The following is a 27534-nucleotide window of genomic DNA, read 5'->3' as shown; positions in this document are numbered from 1 at the left end:
AGCAGGCCCTGCTGTTAGAAATCCGTAGGCACAAACTTATGTACTTTGGCCATGTGAGGTGCAGAAATGGAAATAACCTCAAGAAAGTGACCAAGGAAGTAATAGTGGCAGGTCATCGTAGAAGGGAACAACCAGCAAGGAAATTGATGGATAGTGTGTGAGATCACTGGAGGCCAGCTGCTCAGTGCTCCAAGCTAGCGAGAAGGCTTCTGAAAATTCTGCCCTGATTCACCAGTATTCAGAGATGAATCAGTGGATTTTTGCTGACTTACATAATGCTTAGAAGTGAAAGCAAGATATTATGAAAGCTAAAAACTTGGTACTTAAGACAGCTATGGAAGTGTTTAGTACTTTAAAATATCTCAGACCATCCTGGTTTCCAGTTCCATTCACTGAAGGACACAGCCTTATTAGACTGATGTTTCTTGCTACAAGATATCTGTAGCGGAAAGCAAGACTTCCAGTGAGACAAGGATGAATTGTGGACATAGCAATCTTCTGTATAGGGCCCTCCCAAATTCATGGTCCATTTTGGTCAATTTCATGGCCAGAGGGTTTTAAAATTAGCCAATTCACGATTTCGGATGTTTACACCTGAAATTTCACGGGGTTATAACCATGGTGGTCCTGATCCAAAATAGGATTCGGGGCAGGGTTGCAAAGTTGTTGTGGGAGGGGGAGGTCACAGGATTGCTACCCTCCCTTCAGAACTGGGCTCTGAAGGCAGCAGCCACTGAGCTTCCTGTAGCTAGAGGAGGTTCCTGGAGGTGGGTCCAATCCCTCCGGAGCTGCTGGGAGCGCCTCAGCTGGAGGCGCCTAGCTGCTAGTCCTGGCCAGTGGCGGATTAACGCAGGGGTCCTGGCCAATTTGGGGGGCCCCTGGAAAAATGGGGGCCTGAGCCCTGGCTGGAGATACAGGGGGGCAGAAGCCCTGGTGGGTGCCGCGGGGGGCCGGAAGCCCCGAGCCCAGTTCCGGGTCTGTTGCAGTGCAGAAATGAAGGTGTACTACCCTCACTTCTGTGCTGCCTCTGGAGGTGGTTCTGATCTCCCCACCGAGAGCAGGGGAAGGGCAACTCCTGTCCCTCCTAACCCGGCCCAGACTAACAGCTAGGATCCCCAAGCTCGGGTACTCCCAGCAGCATGGGGAGATGGGATTTTAGGGGCAGGGCTTATTTCACAGTTCGTGACATGTTTTTCACGGCCTTGAAATTGGTAGGGCCTTACTTATATATTATTAATTCAGTCATGAATATCAGTGGGTATCTAGCATTTTATATTCAATAAAATGTAGCAACAAAAAATGCCCGTGTTTCTTGCAGGTCACAGACCCTAACCACAGGTGGTTTTTTTATTAACTAATCCTCATCCAGTGCACAGTTACAGTGAAAGATGATGTATGTTGACATGTTCTGTTTTATTGTACCTTTGGGAAGATTTTAAAACCATCAGTGCTTGGCTCTGCAGTCAATTCAGAAACATTCTCCTCACTCTCTTGTGCATGCTTTTATTGCTAAGTGGTACTAATTTAATGAGCAGATGATTGAGAGAAGATTTCTTGGCTTTCTCCTTAGTGTACAGAGAATGTTTTTCTTTGTTACAATTTTCATACACCTGAGAGATCCTTTCTGATAACACCAGGCATTGAAGTCTCAGTAGGACCTACAAGTAATCTCCTTCGTAAACATGAAGTGGCAATTAAAACTCCACTACTTCAGGAAAGGAAATCCTCACTCCGCAGTTCACTCTCATTAAATGTTTGGATTTTAATTCACCATTGAGATTTAGCTTCCTAGTTTGAAGCTCTACTTGTAAAGGAAGTCTAGATTATTTAAATACCCTTGACATGTCAGGACTTGTCTCCTGATAACAAAAGTCAAGCAGTGTTGCTATGCTACCTCAAATTTTTAACTCCAAAGCATTGAAAGTGTTTTATTGTTTGGTTTGCCCTGAGATGCCAGTTGATGGCATGTTTAGTATTCTAGCTTGGATGACACAGCCTCACAATGAGACTACATATAAATCACAAAATTCTCATTTGATGCATGTTTTTATTGCATGTATTCTAAATCCTGGAATGGAATTTTTAACTCTGCGTGTGTTTCATTAATACCACTCGGGCCCTGAATCTAACACTTTCACTGCATGTTACTTTCCACATTTTATTTATAGACACTCCAAAGTCTGCTCATAAATTGATTCCTTACACAGCTTAGCACAAACTGTGTAAAATATGGATGATTCTGAAGGTTGTACTGAAGATCTTTTTAGGGGGGGGAAGTGTGTGTGCATTCATTTCAGAGAAATGCCAAATAGTCGTATTATTATTTCGACTTCAAATAGTGTTAAATTAATAACGTGAAGTCCTAGGACCAGAAACACCTGGAAGAAGGGGACAAAGAGGGAGAAAAGTAATTGACTGGGGGAAATGTGATGTAATGTCTTTAAAAAGTGCCTTGCATATAGATGGACGTAGAAGTTTGACATGTATTGCCTTGAACAAAACACTAAAATTATTTGCCACCGGAAAGCCACAGATGTTTACCTGTAAGAACAGGTTTAGACATGCTCATTATTTTGTGTAACATCTGCAAACAGGGCGGTGCAGGGGTCATCTAGGTCTGTCTTGTTCCCTGTCTAATTGGGCACTTACAACGCTTCTGGATTACAAATTCAGCCATTGGTGGGACCTGTTGTCAATTCACTTGTTCCCTAGCTCCTTAGCAACATGATTTCAGTTTGTAGTATAGATAGGACTTTACCTGTGTTTTGTAGCTTGTCTAAAAACAGTTCCAAATCTTTAGCCTATCTGTAGGATACTGTGAAGTCCCATGTGTGTTACCAAAAATGCAACTGTCTTGTAATTGAGTCCTCTGACTTGTTTGTATTTGTAGTTCAGATGGAGCCCAAGTGGCACAACAGTAAGTTGCACTTACGAAACACGGATTCCATAGCGACCCTTAGAATCTCACCTGACAGCTCCTTATATATGTACTTTATATGCAGGATCTACTAGCATTGGTACGGAGGAGTAGGAATGAAAGCAGTAATGTTTAAAAATGTTATAAAGTAAATTTCGCACTCAGTCTTGTCAGTCTCTTCGTCCCTCCCATTGTCGCCTTCATTTTTAAGTCTCTGCTTTGGGCACGAAAGGAGTCCTGTAGCATCTACTGATAGCAAAGTAAAATCCATACTAATGCCACAGCTGGATAGAGAACTTTTGTGCATACTGTTAAAGTTCTAGCCTGGTTTCTGCTGTTTAAATGAAGGAGAGCTGATATACTGTTATCTGTATGGTTACAGCATGGAAAAGGGCTAGTCTATGAATCTCCTTGAATGGAATATATAATCTTTTATTATGTTTTACCTGTACATAGTGATTTCTACTGCATTTCTGCCTTATTTTACTTTCATCAAAGTAGTTAATGCTGTACACTTCAGTATGTTGTTTCTCCATTGGTCTTATTGAACGTTGTTAAATTTAAAAAGCGAGCAAATAACTACTCAAAATGTTGAAACTTGTAGGTCTGCTAGTGTATTTTTGTCGTCAGGGAGTTGTTGGTTACTGGGTCTTGTTGCCATCAAAAAGCTTGGTGCAGGCTTTCAGACCTTTTCTGCTGGTTTAGTTAGAAGAACTTGTTTCTGTGCAGTGCTGTTGTCCAGAATCAGACCACAGATTTGTATCCTATATGGTAAAGAAAATAATGCAGATGAATGACTTCGATCTTGCACTGAAATGCAGAATTCCCTTGATTTTGTAATTTGTTTCCTAAAACAAAATAAATGATAGTTACTTTAGCAGCAAACTGGACACCATTAAATTAGGCTTGAATAAAGACTGGGAGTGGATGGGTCATTACACAAAGTAAAAACTATTTCCCCTGCTAATTTTTCCCCCTACTGTTACTCACACCTTCTTGTCAACTGTTTGAAATGGGCCATCCTGATTATCACCACAAAAGGTTTTTTTTCTCTTGCTGATAATAGCCCACCTTAATTAATTGGTCTCATTACAGTTGGTATGGCAACACCCATTTTTTCATGTTCTCTGTGTGTATGTATATCTTACTACTGTATTTTCCACTGCATGCATCTGATGAAGTGGGTTTTAGACCATGAAAGCTTATGCCCAAATAAATGTGTTCGTCTCTAAGGTGCCACAAGGACTCCTCATTTTTTTTTGCTGATACAGACTAACACGGCTGCCACTCTGAAACCTGTACAGATTAATGCTGTGAGGGTGGCTTTCATCTTCCAACAAAACTCTTCCTAACACAGATGCTCTTTGCTGTTGAGCTTCCCAATGAAGTGGGCCCCAGAAATATTTAACTGTTTTGAGAGTTCCACTCTGTCTGACTGATTTCTTTTAGAATTTCAGTCAAAATAATTCAAAATATAAAGGGCCAAAGTAAATTTCCTGAATAACATGAACTTCATGATGCAGCTAAGTTGCTGTACAGCTTTCTAACACAAGATGGCAACATCTGGCCTTTGTGGCAGCACTGAGAAGGATCGACAAGCAGGAGTCGTGCCATGCCAGGCGTCCAGACTCTGTTTACTATTCTTTACTGTTTGATGCCTGCACATTGTCCAGGCAGCTAGCATTTGTTTCTTGGCTGCCCAGGCAGCGAGCATGTGTTTCTCGGATGTTAAGTTTGTTTCCTTTGGGAGGATACAGCACTTGTCTGGGCTTGCCTCTTATTTTCTACTCTTTTACTCTTTCTTACTCAGCAGTTTGCACTGCTTAGAAATGACAGTGAAGCTTTTTCTCTATCTTAGCTACATGGCTAGATTCTTAACCACAGCTGTATTGCAAGGTTTGGCTTTACAAATCAATTTCAATAAGTAACTATTATTATAAATCAAAAGGAAAAAAATCTTGCAAATCATTTGAAAAGTAACCACACAGAGCAGTTCATAAGGTCTTTTCCACTTTTGAAGCTCCATAAGCGACTATGGACGTATATTGTAGTAGCACCTACAACAGGCTAAGTGCTGTCAATGCAAACAGGAAGATACGGAGTGCAGCCCTGGCCCCACTGAAGTCAGTGGGACTCTTGCTATTGACTTCGGTAGTGTAAAGATTTCAGTCCGGTCTCTGCTCCAAGAAACTTAATATAGATCTCAGGGTGTCCTTTCTTTTAAAGAGCTTAACTATGAATGCTGCTTAAAAAACCTCAGACCACTTTTCTTCAAAATCCAGTTTCTGCCCAGTATATGCGCATGTAAGAATTATTTAACATGCAAAGCCTCTTCCCACAGTTCTGTGTGTGCTATTCATCCAATATTCTGCTCCCTCATAATTCAGGTATTGTAACAAACAAACCCAAAAACAGAAACAAAACCCCATGCAGATCCTATTTGTGGAATGGGAGTAGTTGGCAGGGAGCACAGTAGGAGGCAAGGGATCAGCAGAATACTGAGGGAAACTTGACTCTCAAATGACTAAGTGGTCAGCCCCCAAGTCAGTTTGTCAGCACATAAGGCATTGACACCTGTGCAGGTGTCAGACTAGTCAGGACTTCTTTCTACACAAAGGCCTATTGAAATGGAGGAGTGCAGTTGAATGTGTACAAAAAGAAATTCCTAACTTAGGGTGATTTTCTTAAATTCTGTCATAGTTCTAAAATGTAATCTTGGTGCACAGAATTAGCTGTAATTATTTTCTTCTAAAGCACAAAGTGTATCAAGACTAACTAAACTGGTGTTCCAAAAAACTCTTCTGCTTTTTATATCTAAGGCTAACACTGGGTTTTGTTACCTGTTGAAGTCACTGTATTTTTAGTGTGTTATGAATTCATTAGAATTGGATTTAAGCCTCTGTTGCATTTTATTTTGGAAGTGTCCTTTTAGTGTGCCCAATTGATGTTGGTTGAATATTGGGCATCCTCAGAGTGCCATCGTAGTTCAGTTGCACATCTGTGTACAGTTTCTCCCCAGATTAGACTGGTAATTGAAATACAGAGAGTGTTGTGGAACCAGTATTTGGAGTTTCTGGGTAATATGTGGCCATTTGTTAGATTCCACTTAAACAAGGGAGCTCCTGGTGTCTGTGGAATGTCTGCATAGAACAAAGGGTGGTTAAAGACACACCAGTTTTTAATGTCATGCATTTAAGTGGATCTTGGTGCCAGAGTCCCTTAGCAGTAATTTGGGGGCAGCTGTAGCATAGTACTGCATGGTGACATTATTTTCTTCATTGTTATGAGCTGCAGAATGAAAATGCTGCATGAAACTAATTTTATGGTGTGGAGCTGACTATCCCATATTTGTATTTCACTCCACTGAGATGACTACAAGGTTACTATTGACCTCTTCCTGGTCAGATCTCATGACCTGTTGATCACATATGTTCCTTAAAATCCTGTCCTCCCTTGGCTTTCCTGACTCCATTTGCTCCAGATTCTTTTCCTTCTAAATCAGATCTTTTAAAAACAAGGACTGATAAAACTCTAGCAGCTCTACTGGTCACAACCACGGGGGAGGAGTAGTTTCTCAGGGTGGAAGGGTCCAGATCACTAGGGTAAAACCAACACCTTAAATTCCACCTGGAATCCGATAGATAACCAATGCCGATTACAGAGAGTTGGCCACAATTATTTTCATTTTATATTGGTGCTTAAAACATTTATTTATTGCCAACAATATGTTTGGATTCTGCAAGATTGAGGTAAAGGGTCTAATTCTGTAAGCACTTATTGTGGGGTCCCAAAGTCCCCAGAAGGGACTCTAAAAGAAGGATATGGAGAAGACGTGGACTTGGAAATCCAGAGGAAGGAAGCACATACAGGGATCTTTAGAACTAATTATTATCATGGAAGAAGTGAGCTTTTAGAAGAGATTTGAATGAAGACAGGATGGTAACTTTGCAACCAGTTAGCTACACCACTTAACAAGGGTCAGCTGCATTATGTACAGGTTTCCTAATGGCCCTAAGATATCCTCATAAGCAGCACATTGCTGTAGTCTAATCTTGAAGTGACAAAGGCAAGGATAATAGTAGTGAGATCTGCATCTGAAAGCGTTGTAACCTTCTGAACAGGTGCAGATCCAACAGCAGTCCTGACTATCCCTGCTATCTGATCATCTAAAGCAGCTGAGGAACTAAAAAGACCTGCAAAAAGAAAGGGAATACTTGTGGTACCTTAGAGACTAACAAATTTATTTGAGCATCCGATGAAGTGAGCTGTAGCTCACTAAAGCTTATACTCAGATATATCTGTTAGTCTCTAAGGTGCCACAAGTCCTCCTTTTCTTTTTGCGGATACAAACTAACACGGCTGCTACTCTAAAAAGACCTGCAAATGCAAGTCAGTATATGCCCTCAGTTACGGTGGCTGTTATCTTCCACTCGTTCCCCCTCTGTCTTCTCTGGATTTGTTCCTTATTTAGTGCACCCTCATCTATGCCCCAGTCTCAGCCAGAAACTGAATGCTCACCTACACCATCTGTATCTGATAAGGTGGAAATGTTAGAGGCAACATGACCTGCTTCCTCTCAACCCTCCCCAGATGCATACTGAATTGTGGGGAGGGTGTGTGTGTGTGACAGAGAGAGAGAGAGACAGCATATGTATAGTTTGTACATGCACACTGAATATGATCGTTATCATTAGGATTAAAATGTATTCAGCTATTTTTGTTTAGTGTTCCTACTCTGTTCTATTCAGTTATAGAGCAAATAGCTGTTATTTGTACCTAGTCACCTTTGCCTTATTTTTAATTCAGTGCATGAGCCCAGCTAAAGCAAATGTACTTTGTGGTAGTGGAGGCAACTTGAATTTAACAGTTCTTTGTTTTGGACAGCTGTGTGAAACTGACAAATTAAAGCAGTTGCTAGAGGAATGTGTAGGATTGTTTGTGTCAAAGTGCAGATAAGGTAGCTCCTGCTTTGTGTCATGGCAGAAAGGGCTTTAAAGAGCCGCGTCTTCTCAAAGAGGGAAGTAATCCTCTAGGGAGAGCATACATCAATTGTAAACCTCCTCTGATGGAGCGATGGTTTTCTTAACTTCAAAATCCCAGATGGCAAAGATCGGAGTGCTGTGGTTTCTTAATGTTATTGATGAAGAGCCAGGCACTAATATCCAGGTTCAAAAACAGATCCTCACAAAGTTTAGCACATTCTTCGCAGACCAAAACCATCATTTAAAGTCAACATAGAAAGATAATGATAAATTGGTGTAGGACTGAAGGCATGCTTGCTGCCTATTAATCTTGCCTGAGTCCAATGATCTACCCTTTGATGCATGTTGTTCTGGTGTTATGTTTACTAAATTTAATCTCTTCCTGAAATGTACTGCACGTTACAAGGATGGAAACAGAATGTTGGGTGCTAGTTTAAAAAATACTGATCAGTTATGTGTTCAGATACCATATACATCGTTAATTGGATTTTCATGTAGAAGTAGTAGTGTTTGTAGAAATGCAAAATTATTGCAGGTGGATGAATCAAAAGAAGATGAATCAACCACTACCAAGCTGTGAAATATATTAATCAGACCCTAAAAGACCTAAGAAATTAGGGTCATCAGTGTTTCTCTCCCAGCTTAGTTAGTATGGTCACGGTGGCTTTTCACCTAGCTTCCAAGATGGAAGGCAATATAAAATAAAAGAAAGAAGTATAGTAATTAATATGACAATACAAACAAAAATGAAAATGAAGAATAAAGTAACGTCTTCTCTTTCAGAGCAGGAAGACTTGAGCAATTAGTCTGTATTCCTGACAAGCAGAGATGAATCATGGTATCAGTCCTATCTCTAAACATTTCTCTTGTTAAATTTCATCATTAAAAGAGAAGATGTCTGTCTGAAATTATAACATAAATGTTGTTGTAGATAGGCTTTACTGGTTTGTGGTCCAAGTAACTATTGAGTATAGTCCTCCTTTGGTTTGAGGACCAAAATGTATCAATTTCTAGCACTTAGTTTTTATAAAGATCAATATTCATATTTCTGCACTGGGATTTACACAAGTAATTGCCTTTCGTAATATGACAGGTTTCAGAGTAACAGCCGTGTTAGTCTGTATTCGCAAAAAGAAAAGGAGTACTAGTGGCACCTTAGAGACTGACCAGTTTATTTGAGCATAAGCTTTCGTGAGCTACAATGAAGTGAGCTGTAGCTCACGAAAGCTCATGCTCAAATGAATTGGTCAGTCTCTAAGGTGCCACTAGTACTCCTTTTCTTCTTTCGTAATATGGTTAGTCACAGAAGTTGTCTGTGCGTCAGCTGGAGGAATTTAAACCGTTTATGTATTTGGATGAGTCATCACATAGTGTTCATGGTCTGCTTTCAGTTTGTTTTTCACCTACTCCCTCCAGTTAATGGGCATGTTGCTCTGATACAGTGAATGAAAATGACAGGTTTCCTTCCACAATTAAATCTTTGCCTGATTGTAGAGCTGATTCAAGACATTTCTATTCTGTGTTGGTTCCTCATCCCTGTTATCTGGGCACCTTCCAGGCATGCATTAAGCAATGTGACTAACATCTATTGTGTGCTCCATTCTGTCTCTCGTTTTGACAGTTTTAATTGGAAATCCGATACATAATGAAAATTTTGAAACCTGTGGTAGGCTCTGAGCGCTGTTTATGGTAGTGCTGTGGCATTAATTACCTTCCCTTGTACAGGGATGTGGGACCTGACAAGTTCTCAAACGTAACTAGTGTCAGGTCAAAAGTCTCAGTAGATGTCATTTTCACCTCCGCTTAGCTATCTCAGCTTTGATACTATGCTCCTGCGTTGTCAGATATGGGGTGATAACTTCATGTTTGCCAGTCTGTAGAGCCCTGGGGACTACTCTGAGAAACACAGTCGGCTTCTGTTCTATTTGATTGGGGAGGGGAAAATGTGTTGCTGGAAACAGTTTCATTAGCTGAGACAGGCTCATGTGCAGACCTCAGGCCAGTGTGGGTCAAGACATTGATTAATTAGTAGCCTACACTTTCATCAGTACAATGCACAATTCATGTTTTATGGGGGTCTTTTTTTTCCTAAGAGCATTTTTAGCAACGTTAAAATAAAATGGCAATGCTAAGTACTTGTGAAAGTATCTTTAATCTCTTCAGACAAGCTGGCTTTCTGACTGCTGGTTTTGCTCCATCCCCGAGCATGAAGTAAAGGTGGGGCTCTTAAGTCGCGGTTGATAACTTTGCTCCAATATGATTTGAGGATAAAGTATCGTTAGCGCTGGTAGCTAGATTGATTTGAGCAATGATTATTAACATCTTCTATCCAGACTCTGTTCCTAGCATCAGTTCCTTGCAGTGTTTGACCTGGTGTCATGGTTCTGGCTTATAGCATGTTAACCATACACGCTGGGGTTTCTAAATTTCCTTTGGCTGAATCCTCCCCTGAAACAGGAAGGAAAAGAGAGAGAGACCAACAGATTCTCTATCTGTGGTGGGGAAGCAGGCTCCCCTGATGTTTCCTGTTGTGGTCTAGTTGAACAAAGTACTTGGTCAGTTCACTATCAGGAGGTCATAGAAGAGCTCATGTCCATAAAACTAGGATGTGTTAAACCAACTCCTGGAGATCTGGCTATATTTGGAGATATATAAAATGGGTGTGCTAAATATTTTGCTTTTGTTTTAGGGTTCTAAGAAGATGCTAACCATTGAAAGTAAGATCAATATCCATTGTTGTAATAGCATCTCACTTGTACTTTCAGCCATGCAGAATACCTCCTCGCACCACTCCCCATACCACCAAGAATACCAGGATTCTAGCAGCACCCAAAATGAACTGCCTGTTTTCAAGGGCTGGAAAAGTGATTTAGTGCAAACATGCTTAAGTTTTGCCAGTAGCTCTGGGCTCCAGCTAGTTAAACATCACAGTGCTGTTTTTATCTTCCTAGCTCTGTAAAGCAAGTCTTATACACAGATGTGATTAACGCTTTTGTGTCATGATTATCCAATCCCAATAAATATACTTTGAAGTTCAAAATTTACAGAAAGTATTTATTTAATCTTGCCATATATTCGCATCTATTGCATGGTACAGTAGATTTAAGAAACATATTTGATAACCGTAAATGTTAGTTTTACTATGGTGTTACCTTGGTTAGCAGCTTTGTTCATTCTATGTTGGCTACCAGTAACGAAGTGGTACACTAGCTTTTCTGCAAGCTTGCATTTTAAGTCTGTATATTTTTAATGATTCATGGATTTACTATATGAACTATTATAAATTCCATTTAAACTTCTCCAGTACTGCAGTGCTTTTATTACACTAATGAGCTAATTGTTTAAGAATCATTCACATGATTCATCCTGCTGTTCTGCCTTTTTTAAAAAACTTCAGCCACTGAAGGGCTTTTGACAAACCAATATTTATAACAGTTTGACAGCAGGATGAGGAACAGCGTTTGTCTTTGTAACAGCTTGAAGAAAGGGCCTTTCCAGCACCCAGCCATGCAGTTACAATCTTGACCTCTTTCTTATGCTGGGAACATACATACAGCAGACAAGTAGCACCTCCCATGTGTTTTCTTGACCCTCTGACTGTCCATTCACTTCCCATCTGTTTTCCAGTCTTAAAGGAACAGAGGGGGCCCTCTTCTTATAAATCTGTCTTTGCAGGTGATAAACGATGTTCTCTCTCTTTAAGGGCTGCCTGGGTGGTTTTTCCTTTTTTCTTAGTTTTAGCTTTCCCGTCGGACACATCCAGAGCAAAATATGGTATGTGAGCAAGAGGAAACTGGCAAAAAAATGTGATGAGCCAATGTCAAAGAATTTTTTAACATTCAGCAGGACATGACCCTGCAGTGATCAGTAAATTATAGTAGCTCTTCTTAGCCTTTCAAGATTTGTGAGGTGGGAGAAGGCATGTTGATGCAAGTTTTGTAACTTGTGGGTATAGGGGTTGTTTTGGGAGTTGACTTTTTTTGGACAATCTTTAGAACACTTCCCCCACATTGTTTTAGCAAGAACTGGAGTTTTCTATGGTCCTATAGAATATGGAAGAACGTGGCACAAAGGGCTGAACCAAGAAGAGATTGTTTCACTTAGCCCCCTTTATATTTGCTCAGTGTGGTTTTGTATATGTAACTGGGATAATGTGCTAGTTAGTATGATGCTGGGCGTGCTAATCAGTCTGACTATAGACTGGATTTTCTGCTTACTGAAGGAAAGATGATGTGTTCATAACAGCGAATCAGAGATTTTCGTAAAGGAGTTGTAGCAAACTAACTTCTTGTGTAGAAGGAATTCAGGGAACAGAATGGAGAAAATTGACTTAGGGGAAAGATTTAAAAGAACTAAAATATAAGTGCCAGATAAAAGGAAGGACAGATCAAAACCTACGAATATCAGAAGGCTGTAAACACTCAAAAAGAAGAGGAATTATTTAACAAAGTACAAGAAGCCAGAACTTATAGGGGTTATAAGTGTCGTTTTATAGTGCCCCCATTCTACTAGGTGCTTGGTCGAAGTTTATAATAGAAGATAGGTCCCTATCGTCAAGGAGTTTATAATCTCAGACCCTGATCCTGCAATTCGATGTCTATAAATGGGCGCCATTGACTTTGGTGGGGCTCCGTGCCAATCAGACTGTAGACTCAAACTCTGAATGATAGACTGACGGACACGTGAGGATGCAACATACACCAAAAACAGGAGGGAGGAGGGCAAGGAAGCGCAAGGGTCAGAGGCCTGCCTTTTGTGATCACTCAGTTAAAGCATGCATATGTCATGGCTGTGCAAATATTTCCTCTTCTTTTTAAAGAATAAACTTTTTTTGTAGGTGATGGTTTGATACCGAGCAAAAGTTTCAGGCTGAAGGGCAGGAGAAACTTTTGGCCGAGAGATGTGTTGGTCTGCAGAATAGATTCCTATAGCGTGTTCGATGCCCCGGTTTCTTGGGTTGTTTAAAAGTAGCCCGAACAAAGAACCAGAGATCATCGAGCTGGGAGCAATCCTGTATAGGCAAGGAATGGACTAATGACCATCTCCCATTGTCTAACTTGTAAGACTGGGAGGCAGCATATCTTAGTTGCAGAGAAGACATTAGAACTCAAAAGGTTTTCTGCCAGCCTTGTGCTCGTTCCTCTAAGGCCCTGAATGAGAAAAGTCTTTTACGTAGGAAAGCACTTAAATGTACTTAAATGCTTACCTAAACAGGGATCTAAATGTGTGATTGATTTCTGAGCAGATGATTTTACCTCTCTACCTGAGTTTTCCTATCTGCAAAATGGGAATACTAACTGCTTCCTACAAGACAGAGATGTTTGTGTAGATTCCTTCTTAATGTTTGTAAAGTCCTAAGTATTATGATTTAGTTCACTAAGTACAGACAGCTCTGGCCCCTTTCCTACAATGTAACTGTCCATCTGTAGATTAAAAGAAAAATAGTTTTTGAGGGTTTTTTCCCTTCATATTCATCTCAGAATCAGGGAGCAGAGGCATACAATAAAGAGTAAGGGCTTGTCTACACAGGAGAGTTTTACTAGTAGAGTTACAGCAGTATAACTATGTCACTTTAACTCGTTGTGTGGACACTGTCTTATTCTGGAATAAGAGTGGCTTTTTCAGTTTTGCTTAAACCCCTTCCAGAGCAACTAAGCTTTGGAAAATGAGAAAAAATGACTCTGTGTGTGAAAGTGACACGAACGCATGCTCCCAGCCAGGAGCTGAGAATGGGTGACGGGATGGATCACTTGATGATTACCTGTTCTGTTCATTCCCTCTGGGGCACCTGGCATTAGCCACTCTTGGAAGATGGGATACTGGGCTGGATGGACCTTTGGTCTGACCCAGCCTGGCTGTTCTTATGTTATGTTATGTTCTTATGACACTGTTGTATTTAATGTCCACATGAGGAGCTAAAGTGCTGTAACTAAAGCAGTTTAAATTCACACTTTATCAGAGAACAGTATAACTTCCCCAAGCAGACAAGCTCTAGGAGGTTTCTTGAGTCCTAAATATTATTCCAAGGCCAGGATGACAACCTTCTTCAGAAACTCATGCTACTGCTGCCGTATGGATAGTCTAGTAGTAAAAGATTTAAACTGATCCTTTGAGTTAGTTGTTAGTTAGTTAGTTACATCTGATGAAGTGAGCTGTAGCTCACGAAAGCTCATGCTCAAATAAATTGGTTAGTCTCTAAGGTGCCACAAGTACTCCTTTTCTTTTTGCGAATACAGACTAACACGGCTGTTCCTCTGAAACTTGAAGGGGAAAGGTTACCTGCAACTCCTCTTGCTGCTGCACTACTTGATATACATACATTCATACGTGTGTGTGTAAGATATAGTGTGTGTGTGTGTGTGTGTGTATTGTGACAGACCCAAGCCAGTGGGGTACAGTAGTCTGGTCGAAGGCAAATATACTGGCCACTGAATGAATAGTTTTCTGTTCCCTGAGTGACCAGAGCAGGGGCTGCCCTAGAGCAATCAGAAACCTACTAGAACCAATTAAGACAGGCAAGCTAATTAAGACAGCTGGAGCCAATTAAGAACTTACTAGAATCAATTATGGCAGGCAGGCTAATCAGGACACCTGGTTTAAAAAGGACCTCCCATCAGTTAGTGAGGGGGCGCACAAGGAGCAGGGAGTGAGAAGGCGTGCTGCTGGAGGACTGAGGAGTACAAGCGTGATCAGGCTTCAGGAGGAAGATCCTGCAGTGAGGATAAAAAAGGTGCTGGGGGAAGGCCATGGGGGAAGTAGCCCAGGGAGTTGTAGCTGTTGCACAGCAGATACAGGGGACATTGTAGACAGCTGCTATCCACAGGACCCTGGGCTGGAACCCAGTGTAGAGGGTGGGCCTGGGTTGCCCCCATCTCCTCAACTCCTGATCGGACACAGAAGTTGACCTGCTCTGTGAGCAACACCAGAAGGGAAGGTCTAATTTGGAAAGGGATCTGGCCTGTCCCCGACCCACTAGGTGGGACACAGAGACTGCGGGGATTGTTCTCCATTTCCCCCTTGCTGGCCAGTGATGAGGTTAGCTGAGTGAACAGCAGGTTTGAGCCTCTAGCAAAAGCGGCCAAACAGAGCTGCCGTGAACCTCTGGGGTGAGCAAATCCACAAATCCACCAAAAAGCGCAGGACCCACCAAGGCAGAGGAGGAACTGTGTGTGTGTGTGTGTGTGTGTGTGTGTGTAATATCCTGTGCATGCGTATGTTTTTTGGATATAATTCGTAGATCTGTCTTCAAGTTGCATTTCTCCATCTAGGAGTTTGTGGCACACACCATCTAAGCACCTGTTATTCTGAGAAGGCAATGTCATTGCCAGTGATGTATTGCTATGTTGATTTTAATGTTAGATTAAGGCAAAAGTGATCCTATATTTAGTCAAATGTATGTATTTTGAAAAACTAAACAAAAATATAGATTTATATCATCAAAGAGAAGAATTAGTGAACAGGACAACTTTGTCTACAGGGATACCTCTGTGGAAAATTTCTAGCTTCTGAGGAAACTTTTCCACTATTTGTTTTCAGTCATGACAGAAATGTCTTACACTGGAAAGCTAAATTCCTCTTTTAAAAAAAGTCATTTGATTATAAAGCTGATTATTTTTCTTACTCTTACAGCATTATATGAAAAGTTTCTTTCAGATTTATTGCTTTAAGTTATTCACCCCTACCTCATCAGCTTTGCTTGGAAGGTAACTGGCTTCAATTTTAACAGCACTGCTATTGCACTCCATGCAATGCTTTTACTGGTGAGGCACGTTAATAATGTAGCTATAAAGTTGGGACCAGTAAGTAGACAGTCTGTCTTTATGAGACTGAATATTTGGGGGGGGGGGTTCTCCTTCCTAAATTGATGTTAACAGCAAAAGTAAACCTTATCCTTGGCTGTGTCTTTCTGTATTCACTGTGTATTCAAATCCTAATTACGGATCAATTAGTCTGGTTTTGAGCCTTTTAGAGTCAGTATCAGAGGATTAATGAAAAGAAAATGAGTGGGCAGCGGTATCATTTCATGTGGAGATAAAAAGGGAACAAGCATGAATGGGTCTCTCAAGCCGCCTGAATAAAGAATTTCTTCATTCTGTGTCAGTGGAGGTTTATGGGATATTGGGAAAAGATTATAGGAATATTCATGACCAAATCAGGAGACATAATGAATTGATGTATGGAACAGCTCATCCTTTAGGTAAACATTGGGTAAATGGAAAGTAGAATGGGTATTCATTGTCTGTAGGCCTGTGTGTTTCATTGTTCCAAAGCTAGAAACAAGGGGTTTGTTATAGTTTTCCTACGCTGGTTTCACTTAAGTTTTGATCACTGTTTAACAGGTGGTGTAAGAATCATGCATTCATAACTCCACATCTGTATTAATACTATCAGAGTTATGAGAAACATCTAAATATAAACTTCAGAAGTAAATTATAACAGAACTGTAGCACTTGGAAGCCTGATGTGATATTGGAGCATTGGATAGTAACTCTGGAGAAAGTTCAGTATGTTAGAGAAGTGCGTACTTGTTAGCAGGTTAAAAGTTTATCTCGTAGTCTGCGGGTTATTTTTTAGAATAATACAATATTGCAACATAAATACCCTCAATATGTCATAGCCATCTCCTTAATGTGGACTCATGTGAAGAAGTGTCCTGGTTTGAAATCCAAAAACCTATTGGATTTTGAGGAAGTATTCATTTGCAATATAAAATGTATTGCAATTGGGCTGTTTAATTGAAGATGGGCTCAAGCCAAGAAGCTTGGACCCAGATTTGGAGCAGAACCCCGGGAAGTGTGTATTGGGAGAAGGGGCAAGTGTTAATCTATCTCACAGCAAAGTGTGTTGGATCCAGAAGCAAACATCCCCAAACGTTGAGGCAGTTAATATCTGTTGTTTCTGTTTGGGTCAATTTTAGTTATCGTCCCGTTGTTTGAATGTAAATGATAGGAGGTACTGACATACTTACCGTGAAGTATTCAGTCACTGCACTCTGTTGCTCATCAAAATAAGTATCTCCAAGAATTTCAAATTATCATTGTACTAACCACAGTTGTATCAATACGCTTTCTGCCGTTATGCTAAATGAAAAGCAAACTAAATAGCAGGGCACGATTACTGTGTATTGCATTGTGGGTTTTAGAAAAAAAATATATTTTACCTGTTGATTAGTATCTGTTTCAGTGCAATAAGCTGTATTCCTACCACGAATACAAAGCTTAGTATGACTATATTATAACTTCTTGACAGACTTTTTAACTGTTCTATTTAAGAAATTTTTTTTTCAAAGAGTTAAGTTACTTAAAGACCTCATAATTATTACAGTTAAGGAGTCACTTCAATTCTATCCAGGTGTAAAAACTGATAAAGTGCTTATGATAACTATGGAGGCAACTTTAGTATGTCTGTTCTCTAAACAACCACAACTGCCGAACTGCATTCTGGTGGAATAAACATTGGCTATCCTGGTACTTTAACATGCCTTGATCGAAAAATTAAAGTAGATCTTGTTGGCACAAACCGAACCCCCCCCACACACACACACTTTTTTTTTTAAGGGTGAACTCATAAATTATGGATTTTGTTGATGTTGTGAATTTCCAGCACTGGACTATTTCACTAACCAAGGGTTGAACAGGAAAAATATTTGCATTTAATGTTGTTAAATCTGTCTGCTTTCAGTGAGACTAATAGCTTGATCAATATAAAAATCATATTTGAGGAAAGAATGTTGGACTGAATAAAGCAACCCAAACTAAAAATAAGTAGTTCAGAATTACATTACTCCCCAAAGCAAGAAGTATACATCATAATTACAAAAATAATTGTGATGTGTTTGTCAAATATAATACAAAATTAGCCTTTGAAAGAGATCTGGGTTGTGCGCCGCGCCCCCCCGCCCGCAGAAACAAAAAAACAATCTTTAAGCAGTTTTGAATCCAGCAGTAGCATGTTGTCTCTAGCAACATGGCTTTACTGAGGGCTCATCTCCAGTCATATTTTAAGTCTTTGGGGTACAATCCTGATCCTACTGGAGTCAATGGGACTTGTGCTATTGACTTTAATGGGACCAGGAACTTACCCTCTGTCCGTATCTGCAAGACTAGAAATTATCTGGACCCAGGATAGCTAAAAGACTGTCTCAAGCGCCAAGACTTTGGTTGCCCTGAATAGCACTACTTCTGAGGGATGCATATGAATGCACTCAGATTAACAAAACAAACATACATGTCATTTCCCAGGCAGGGGGCAGAGGGGATTGGAGAGAAAGCTGCACTTGAAAACCATACATCTCATTATTTTAATTTTTAGCTCTGGTAAACATTCAGACACCCATGTTCATCATTGTGTATAGGACGAGTATAGACTAAGATCGCCTGAAGTCTTTAATGAAATGCCTTTTGGTAGTTTTAGCCCAGTGTAGGGTAGTCAGGAACACAGGTCAGCACACACTATCACTAAGTTCACTCTGGTGTACAGATCCTTTCTTTGCTCATTAGAATGCCCCATGACAAAGTTGGTTAGGAGACTAAACTACGTCTGGTCTTCAAGGGGGTGGTCCAGCCAACTTGAGGTTGAGGTCATAGAGAGACCGAAGCAAGAGCTTACCAGACCAGGCTGTTAACATGAAATAAAGCTGACTGCCTTGTTTTACTGTATCTATTTCAAATGCTAGCCAAATAATCTGGTCCGCTGAAATGTCCTTTTTATCCTACAATGATTAATTTGTTTTTGTTTCTGAAACACACTTTGGTGTAAAGTATGAGGATTAGGTCATTTCATTGCTAGATGAAACGATTATTTTTCCTAGCTACCTCCTACAAACACTCCCTCGGGTGATCACACTTGGTGCTTGCTCCCAGCTGCACACGTACCCTGTTCAGTCATGTGCTTCGGTTTTTTAAAATGTAATAAGTAGCTGGGAAAATGAAGAAAACTACTAATGGAAGAAGATAACCAGAAGCATCCCTTGTAACCTCACAAAGGGAATTTGGGGCTTTATCCCAGATGATATTCTTAGTTTGTTAAAACTAGATTTTAACATTTGCACACATTTGCTGAATGCTTGATTTCCGGATTATTCTAAGTGCAATGATCCACTTCTTCCCTTTCCTTCACACACTTAAAAAGGAGTAACTGGCTCTACGTAGGTTTACAACAGAGGGTTCTCAAACTGCGGGTTGTGACCCCTCAGGGAGTTGGAGCTGTCAGCCTCTACCCCAAACCCCGCTTTGCCTCCAGTATTTATTATAATGTTAAATATAAAAAAAGTGTTTTTTAATTTATGTGGGGGGGTTGCACTCAGAGGCTTGCTGTGTGAAAGGGTCACCAGTGCAAAAGTTTGAGAACCACTGGTTTACAAGAAGGAACTTCAAGCAGGGGGAGAAAAGCATGCAGGCTTTTCAATCCCATTAAGTTTTAAAGTCTGTTCTGTAGGTCACTGCAGTTTACATATAACATGTAGACACTACAGTGAAGGGTGTTGTACAAGATCTTGAGGGGGAGAGAGGGACACAGTGATGGTAAAAAAAAAAAAAAAAATCAAGGGTTTTGGTTTTTTAAAATTTCCTACTGACATTTTGTTTTCAGTGACTGCATATAGTTTTGTCCTGCTAGTGGTTTTGCTGATGGGGAAAATGATTCCAGATTTAGAGGTTTTGCAGAATATAATTCTGACTGCATCGTTTTGATCAGTGCTGAGATGCAGGGGACCAAGCGTAGATATGTAATTGAATATTCAACTCAGATAGGATTCTTCACTCCAAGCACTGTGTCTTTTGTACCAGGTCTATTGCACGTTGAGGTCTGATTGCTTGAAATTCTACCTGTTAGGTCACTAGCTTTTAACTGTTTCTTGAATGATTAATAGTGTTTGTGCTACTAATGTGGAGAATAATGATATTGGGCTAAAAGAGAGAGGGATTAGTGCACTTTACTTAATGGATAACAACTCCCACAGTATAACAACAGGTGCACAGTTGACTTGACATGTGTGAGCCAGTGGAAATCTGAGCTTTTCAAAACATAGCTATTTCAGTATCAGATTGCTTTGCTGCATTTTGGAATTATTAAATTAGCATTTATGGAAAAAGGTATATACTTGGAAAAGTTCTTTAAAGAAAAAAACAGCCTGAAAAGATAGTGTATGTATTTTTGTCTGATGCAGACACTGTTCACAAAGGCATTCAGTGCATCAAACATTTAGGATAATGATTGCTTACAGAATTGGATTTTGTTCTGCTTTATAGTTGAGGTTTTTTGTATCTATCCTCAATAAAATAGCAAGAAATTTGAATGGCAATCTTTTTAATCTTTCTAGAAAAAGTTCGGGAAATCCAGGAAAAACTTGAAGCCTTCATTGAAGCCCTCCATCAGGAGAAGTAGATTGTTCAAGCAGGTACAATGTTCTTACTGTTCTCTGCACACAGAACAACCCATCACACACAATGCTGAAGGAATTGTTTCCTGAAAATCCATTTCATTTTACAGCTTTCCCTTGCTTCTTTCCTTTTTGATTTCAATTTTCAGTGCTATGATTCTAGTCTTTATAACAGCAAAAGAATGTGAAATATAGTATAAGTGCTTTTAGGTTAAAGAGACAAGGCGGGTGAGGTAATATGTCTTTTACTGAACCAACTTCTGTTGGTGAGAGCGACAAGCTTTCGAGCCACACAGAGCTCCTCTTCAGGTCTGGGAAACATGCTCTGAATGTCACAGCAAAATGCAAGGTGGAACAGATTGTTTAGCATAAGGAGTTAACATGTATTGTAACGGACCATTCAAGGTAGAGTGGCCTGTAAACACCTCTGTAGTCATAGGACAAAAAGAGAGGGTTAGAGGGTTACAGATTGCTGTAATAAGCCATAAATCCAGTATCTCTGTTCAGCCCATGATTTTTGGCATCTAGCAGAGTAATTAATTTAAGCCTCTGGGCTTGTCATTTCAAAGTGTTGTGCAGGTTTCCTTTGAGAATGAGGACTGAGAGGTCAGATATAGAGTGATCACTTTGTGAAAAGTGTTCACCCATGGGTGATAGGGTGTTTTTGTCTTTTATCATATTCCTGTTTGAGTTCATTCGAGGGCATAGTGATTGTCTGGTTTCACCCACATCCTTGTTGTTGGGACATTGAGTGCACTGGATGAGGTACACCACGTGTTGATAGGCATGTGTAGGATCTATGAATCTTGAAAGTTGTGTTGGGGGGGTGTTGATCATTGTAGCAGTAGAGATATGACTACAGGTCTTGTATCTGTTGTTCTGGCAGGGTCTGATGTCACTTTGAGTTGGTGTGTCCTGGTCTGAGGGAAGCTTGCTTCTGATGATGAGCATGGAGAGGTTGGGGGGTTGTTTGAAGGCCAGAAGTGGAGGTTCAAGATAATAGAGTATCCGTTGTAGTTGTTGACACCTTATATGGGTTCCAGTGTGGGGTGGTAGGTGACAACTAGGGGTGTGAGGTTGGAGAAGGTTTTATTTCTGTATTGAAGCAGGTTCTCTTGGGGTATTTGGGTGGCCCATTCCATGATACAGGCCACTTCTCTTGTGGTATGTCCTTGCTTGGTGAAGACAGTTTTAAGTGTGTTAAGAGTATATCCCAGACTTTCTCCTCTGAGCATCTTCCGTGTTCTCTGAGTGTTTGGCTGTAGATAACCTATTTCTTGGTGTGTTTGAGGTGGTTACTGGATCTATGAAGGTAGGTGTGCTGATCCATGGGTTTCTTGTATATAGTTGTCTCTAGGGTTCCATTGTTGAAGCTGACTGTGGTGTCCAGGAAGTTGATGCTCATGTGGAAGTGCTCCAGAGAAAGGTTAATGGGTGTGTGGTGATAGCTGAAGTTGTGGTGGAAATCTCTGACGGAGTTTAAGCTGTCTGTTCAGAAGATGAAAATATCGATATATCTCAAGTATATCATTTGGTGTCATGGTGCATTTATTTGTCCAGAAATTCTTCAAGGTGGCCCATGAAGAGGTTGGCATTTTGGGAGCCATCCTAGTACCCCCATGGTTTGGACAAAATATTTGGTTTTGCATGTAAAATTGTTATGGATGAGGATGAAATGAATGAATTTGGTGATGTGTTTGGAGTGGATATGTGAGGCTTGTCCATTGTCTTGTCAATATTGAAGGCAGGCAGTCGTGCCATCATTGTGAGGGATATCGATGTGTAGGGAAGTGACATCCATGGAGGTGAGGATGGTGTTCTGAGGGAGCCTGTTAATATTGTGGCATTTGTGAGGGAAGTTGGTTGTACCCTGGAGGAAGCTGGCCCTTTGTGTGGTGAGTGGTTTGAGGTTGGTTTGTATGAGTCCCAGTATTCCTCCAGTAAGAGTGCCATGGCCAGATATGATGGGTCTGCCCTTGTATGTAGAAGGGGTGGGTATGTGGGGAATGAGTTTGTCTTGGAGGTGTTTGAGGAAGGATTTGATGATATCCTTAAGTTTCTGGGTAAACTGTGGTATGGGGTCATCTTTGAGTTCTTTGTAGTAGGTGGAGTCGGAGAGCTTTTGCTGTGACACTGTGAGTTCCTTTCCTAGACCTGAAGAAGAGCTCTGTATGGCTTGAAAGCTTGTCTCTCTCATGAATAGAAGTTGGTCTCATGAAAGATATGACCTCACCCACCTGGTCTCTCTCGTATACTGGGACTGGTGCAGCTACAATTCTAGGTTAGTTATTCAGGTCTCATGAAACACTTTGAGTGCACAGTTTGTATCAACATTAAAATGTGAGATCAGTTATAGCTCATTGTAATCAAAATGTGACGATACCTCTGTTTTTGTAAAGGATTTTGAGATCCTTATATGAAAAGTGCTAGATAGTGCACGCGAAAATTATTATTGTCAGCACTCAGATCTGAGTGTCACTTTCAGATTTCATTCATGTCCATCACCTAATTCTTGTGTTAATTCTCAGAGTATATAAGGCATCATGACTGAACTGTATAGTATAATTGCACCTGTTTTTAATTACATTAATTGCCTTTTTATATTTCAGCTGCACTTTTACCATAAGAATGCGGGCCTTTACCAAAATGCATTGCACAAAGAAGACTGAATGAAATGGCTGTTCTGTCCCATTCTTCTTCCTATCGTACCTTTTTGAAGTATCCTGCGTTGTCAAAGGGGGTGAAGGAAGTAATTTCTCCCATTGGACTGAGAAGTATTGAACAAAACCTCCCATTTGAATTTTTGAAGCAAGACAAACGTGGCCGCAGAATCCATTTTTTGTTGTGTTGAAATGACGAGAGGAGGGAATGCCAAAGTTGCCCAATTAAGTTCTGTTCCTGAGAGGAAGGAGAGGCTTTTATTTCTTGGCTGCGGTCTAGTGTGGCTGTACTGGAGCAGATTCATACCGTGCTTTTATCCAGTGTCAGTTTCTTGCCTGCAAATAATCCTGGGAGTTTGAAATAAAGATTTATCATTTGTACATACATGAATGAATGCCCTTCTAACTAATATTGTTTGTATCTGTATACAGTATGTGAAGCATCCTCAATCACTAGGGTACACCTCTAAATACATTGTGGTGAGAAGGGAGATCTGAGAGAGAGAGACTTTACTTAAGCACTTGCGCTTGAGCATTATCCAAGGAATTCTGCCAGTTCCTGTATTTTGAAAAGTACAGGCTGTCATTCATTGACTCCTTAAAAAGTTTGGCTCAGGAAATGATGTCAACAGCTGCTCATTTTATGGCTGCTTTCCTAGTAGATGATGATATGCTGAATCATAGCCAATCACATTTCATTTTGGGGGTTGCCTGGACACTAACTGGGTTTCCTGTTAACTTTTCCCATATCCTGTTGGAAAGTAAGCTAATTATGTGTGTGGGTAATACAGTAAAATAATTTAACAGTGTAACTCACTTGGTTTGACCCTCTCAAATAAACATTTCAGAAAAAAAAGATCAAAACCCAGATTTTTTAATATATATTTTCTTTTTACTGGGGACTTTGAGGCCAAAATTGCTTTAAAGTCGTGTAATACACAAGATCCCTTCATAGCCACTTGCTTTGTGTAGTTTAGACGGGTATAAATGTTCAGTGGTTGTCATTCCTTCAGTCTGTCAGATTGCCCCCAACGCAGTCTGCAAGTGACATACAAGAGCTTGGTGGATTAAACAAATATTCACCAATTCTTTGAGGTGTCACATAGAATTTTGCTCACTTGATTTTACTTGTTTCTTCTGTTATCTCGTCTGCCAGTTATACATTTTGTGTAATATAAGCCCCACATAAATGAACATCGTCTTTTTTTACATATCTCAACTTAGCTTCTATTGCTGTTAAAATTGTCAATGAGACAGATTTAAGAAAATGATCTAAATACAATTTCACAGAAGTCCGATGACTTTTTAAAGCCCCTTTTTATTTTTCTCCAGACACTCTTAATACAAGTGTAGTAATCCAGCTAGAATTGACAGACGGTGCTGAATACGGTGCTGAATACTGCCCTGGAAGAGGATGTTAGACAGGTTCAAAACAGTTCATTGTGCAGTTACCCCAAAATGTAGGTTAGGAAATTGACATAGCCTTGTATTCTTCCCTCTGAAAGAGGCAAACGATTTGAATTACTAGTAATTGAGAATGAGAAGAAATAAGTATGTAAGAACATTTATCGTTTTGATTCTCAGACACAGAGAGCAACTGGAACAGGAAACCCCTAACATTTGATAATCAAAAATAAAACTTTAAGCACCACTGTGTAAAAAAACTAACGTGTAGGTTTTCATGCAGTGGTGCTTAAAATTAAACATGGCAAAATAATCGAACAGATTGAGCATTGGGGCTTCTCTTTACTTAAAACCACTTGATTACAGGAAAATGAGTGCATTTTAGAAAAAAGGTAAATTGGTTTATATGATCTTTTGGCACAGACTGTGGGTAGCTTCAGAAGTTTAAGTTGTTTCCACAACTGTGAAGGAAAGCAGATTCCCTGGATTGTCTGTCACATGAATGAGTCTGTACTTTTATGAAATCCCTCTCTGTACAAAAACCCTTTTTCGTTTACTTGACAAGATCACTGTTTGAAATCTCTGTGTAGTGTGAATGTTGCAAAATGTCACATCCAGTGGTCAGTACGCACCTTTTCTCCAGCATGATGTCAACTAAACTTTATATCAACTTTTTGGTTGTAATTTATTGCTGATCTGAGACTTAGCATCATGTGTTCCTCGAAAGCTGGGTATTTATTGAATGCAGATGTAATTGAAGGGAAAATAATAAAGTTCAGGCTTTGAACACAAAATGTTCATGTCGTATGCACAGTTGAAAAGTTACCAAACCTCCTTGTGGCTGTTTCCCCATCTGTAAAACAATGATAAAGGTACCCCACCTTTGTAATGTGCTTTGAGATCTAGGAACATGGAGCGTTATGCAGTTGCTGAATATGGCTACTGTTTTAATGTATAAATAACACCCTTTGGTTCTGTTTTTTATCAGGTTTTCCTGAAAAATCCCCGGGTTTTGATAAAGTCAGGATTTGGGTTTTACCAGTTTTAACCCACATTCTGCCCCCTCAAAGCCCCCACGGAATGGCGCGGCAGAAGAGAGTAAAGGCCATTTGGTGGCTGCTGCTGTGCAGAGGAGGCGTGAGAGGCAGGGAGCTGGGACCTGACAGCTGAGAGGGGCTTCCTGCCTAACTTGCTCCCCTATCACCAGCTCCCTGCCGGTCTCGCTCCCCCAGAGATGGGCAGGGAACCCGGTGACCACCCCAGTCTGCTCTACCTGCCAGACAGAGCCCACTCCTGACTTTCAGCATGGCCCCATGCAGAGTGGCAGGGAGTCGTGTCCTGGCAGCCAAGAATGCTTGACAGCTGCAGAGCCAGGCCCACAGGAAGTGGAACAATCCCTTCACCTCTCCTGCCTTCTGGCCCCTCCTTTTAGTTTTTTTTTTTACCGATTTTCACCTGTTTTTAATTTTTTTACGCAGACTGATAAATTCCCAGGAAATTGTAAATAAAATAAAAACCAAACCCAATGGGCCTTATATATAAACTACAGTATTTCACTGGTAGTGTTAATATAGCACTATGTATAGGCATAGTGCTTTACAGATAAACCAGACATGGTCCCTGCTTGAGAAGCTTATCAGCTTTCTCATGGTTTGGTCGTTCATAGATGTTTTTCTCAGTAAGAAAAGGAGGACTTGTGGCACCTTAGAGACTAACCAATTTATTTGAGCATGAGCTTTCGTGAGCTACAGCTCACTTCATCGGATGCATACCGGATGCATACCGTGCATCCGATGAAGTGAGCTGTAGCTCACGAAAGCTCATGCTCAAATAAATTGGTTAGTCTCTAAGGTGCCACAAGTCCTCCTTTTCTTTTTGCGAAGACAGACTAACATGGCTGTTACTCTGAAAACTTTTTCTCAGTGTAAGTGAAATTCTCACAGGCTTTTACACTGGGTACCAGGATTTAATGTTAGATTCTCTTATACCACACAGATGTTTAGTAAGACAATGGAATTGAGAATTATGATGAAATGGAAGTCAGCTTATCAACAGGTGCGTTCTGGAGTGCTAAACCATGCCTTGAAGATTCAGGAAAATGTTACAAAAACAATTAAAAAAAATCCTGACAAGTAACACAGATATTAAAGATGTTGCTTACCTGTTTTGCAAAGCCTAAATCATAGACACAGGAGTACCGGTACCAATAAAAGGTTACATCTTTTACTATTTTGATTTAATGTCAGGCTTCTACTAACAAAACTCTTCAAGTCCTTGCTCATGTCGATTCTATTTTAAGTGTGCGCATGCCCACGCACACACAGTCGGAGTTTTTTGCCTTAGTGGTATCCGAAGGGTCAGCAGTGGCGTCCCCTTGAGTGCCATGCTCACGTGTTGCTATATCAGACCCCGCCAGCCCTACGCCCTCTCAGTTCCTTCTTACCGTAACGGTCAGCAGGCAGACTCAGGTGTCGACAGCCCCACCTGGAAGGGGATTCCTCTGGCATGGAAGGGCAGTTCAGCCCCTTGCTCAGATCCCATCGTCGCAATTGGGCACCCGAGGCTGCGTCGACAACAACGGCGCTGCCTTGGCAGCGTGGCCCGTGGCCTTATTGGAGTGTGTGGGGTGTGCTTGTCATGTCGATGCCCCCTTCGCACCGTGCACATGCCGCCACCTCAGAGCAACTTTTGACGGTACCAACGGCACCTGGCTCAGAGGATACTGCACCCACCCCTCAACCTCCCTCCCCCATGGTGGATGATGCCCTGGGGCCTCCCCCGGTGGTACAGTCATCTTTGTCCCTGGACGAGGTGGTCGCAGGACCCTTGAGGGCCAGCCCGTCAGACGATTTTAAAGAACACCAGGCTCTGCTTTGACGGGTGGGCAAGAACTTGGGCCTAGAGGTGGAGGAGATGGCCGAGCAGGTGGACACCGTGTTCAACGTCCTTTCAGCATCTACCCCACTCGTATCGCACTACCAGTTTCAGGGAGTTCCCTTCGTGGCCCTGGCCCTGTCATTGACCCTGGTCTGTTATGCTTCAGACCTGGCAGGCTCAGCACAAAAGGCTGCTGGCTGTGAGACGATCTGGCCCTCCATATCAAAGTCAGGGAGCTCAGAGCAATCCGCCTGGTCTGCCAGGCTGTCTTGCCCCACCTGAGGGGCAAGGTGGTGTAGGTACTTATGGACAATA

General features: G+C 41.0%; 1 protein-coding gene across 6 annotated transcripts in view; it reads left to right on the top strand.

Moving 5' to 3' along the window:
• Nucleotides 1–23323, top strand: part of OPA1 (OPA1 mitochondrial dynamin like GTPase) — an 82692-nt gene extending 59369 nt beyond the window's left edge. For all 6 annotated transcript variants that reach the window (XM_048865487.2, XM_048865484.2, XM_048865483.2 and 3 more), the window contains 2 exons: nucleotides 20219–20296; nucleotides 22888–23323. In XM_048865487.2, coding sequence (XP_048721444.1) covers nucleotides 20219–20296; nucleotides 22888–22947 — 138 coding nt within the window. In that variant the 3' untranslated portion in view covers nucleotides 22948–23323. The remainder of the gene's footprint in view (nucleotides 1–20218; nucleotides 20297–22887) is intronic.
• Nucleotides 23324–27534: the final 4211 nt, after the last annotated feature.

Source organism: Caretta caretta, chromosome 9, assembly GCF_965140235.1.
Source record: "Caretta caretta isolate rCarCar2 chromosome 9, rCarCar1.hap1, whole genome shotgun sequence".
NCBI lineage: Eukaryota > Metazoa > Chordata > Testudines > Cheloniidae > Caretta > Caretta caretta.
The sequence above is the reverse complement of the archived record's forward strand: the minus strand, read 5'-3'. Positions and strand labels throughout refer to the sequence as shown.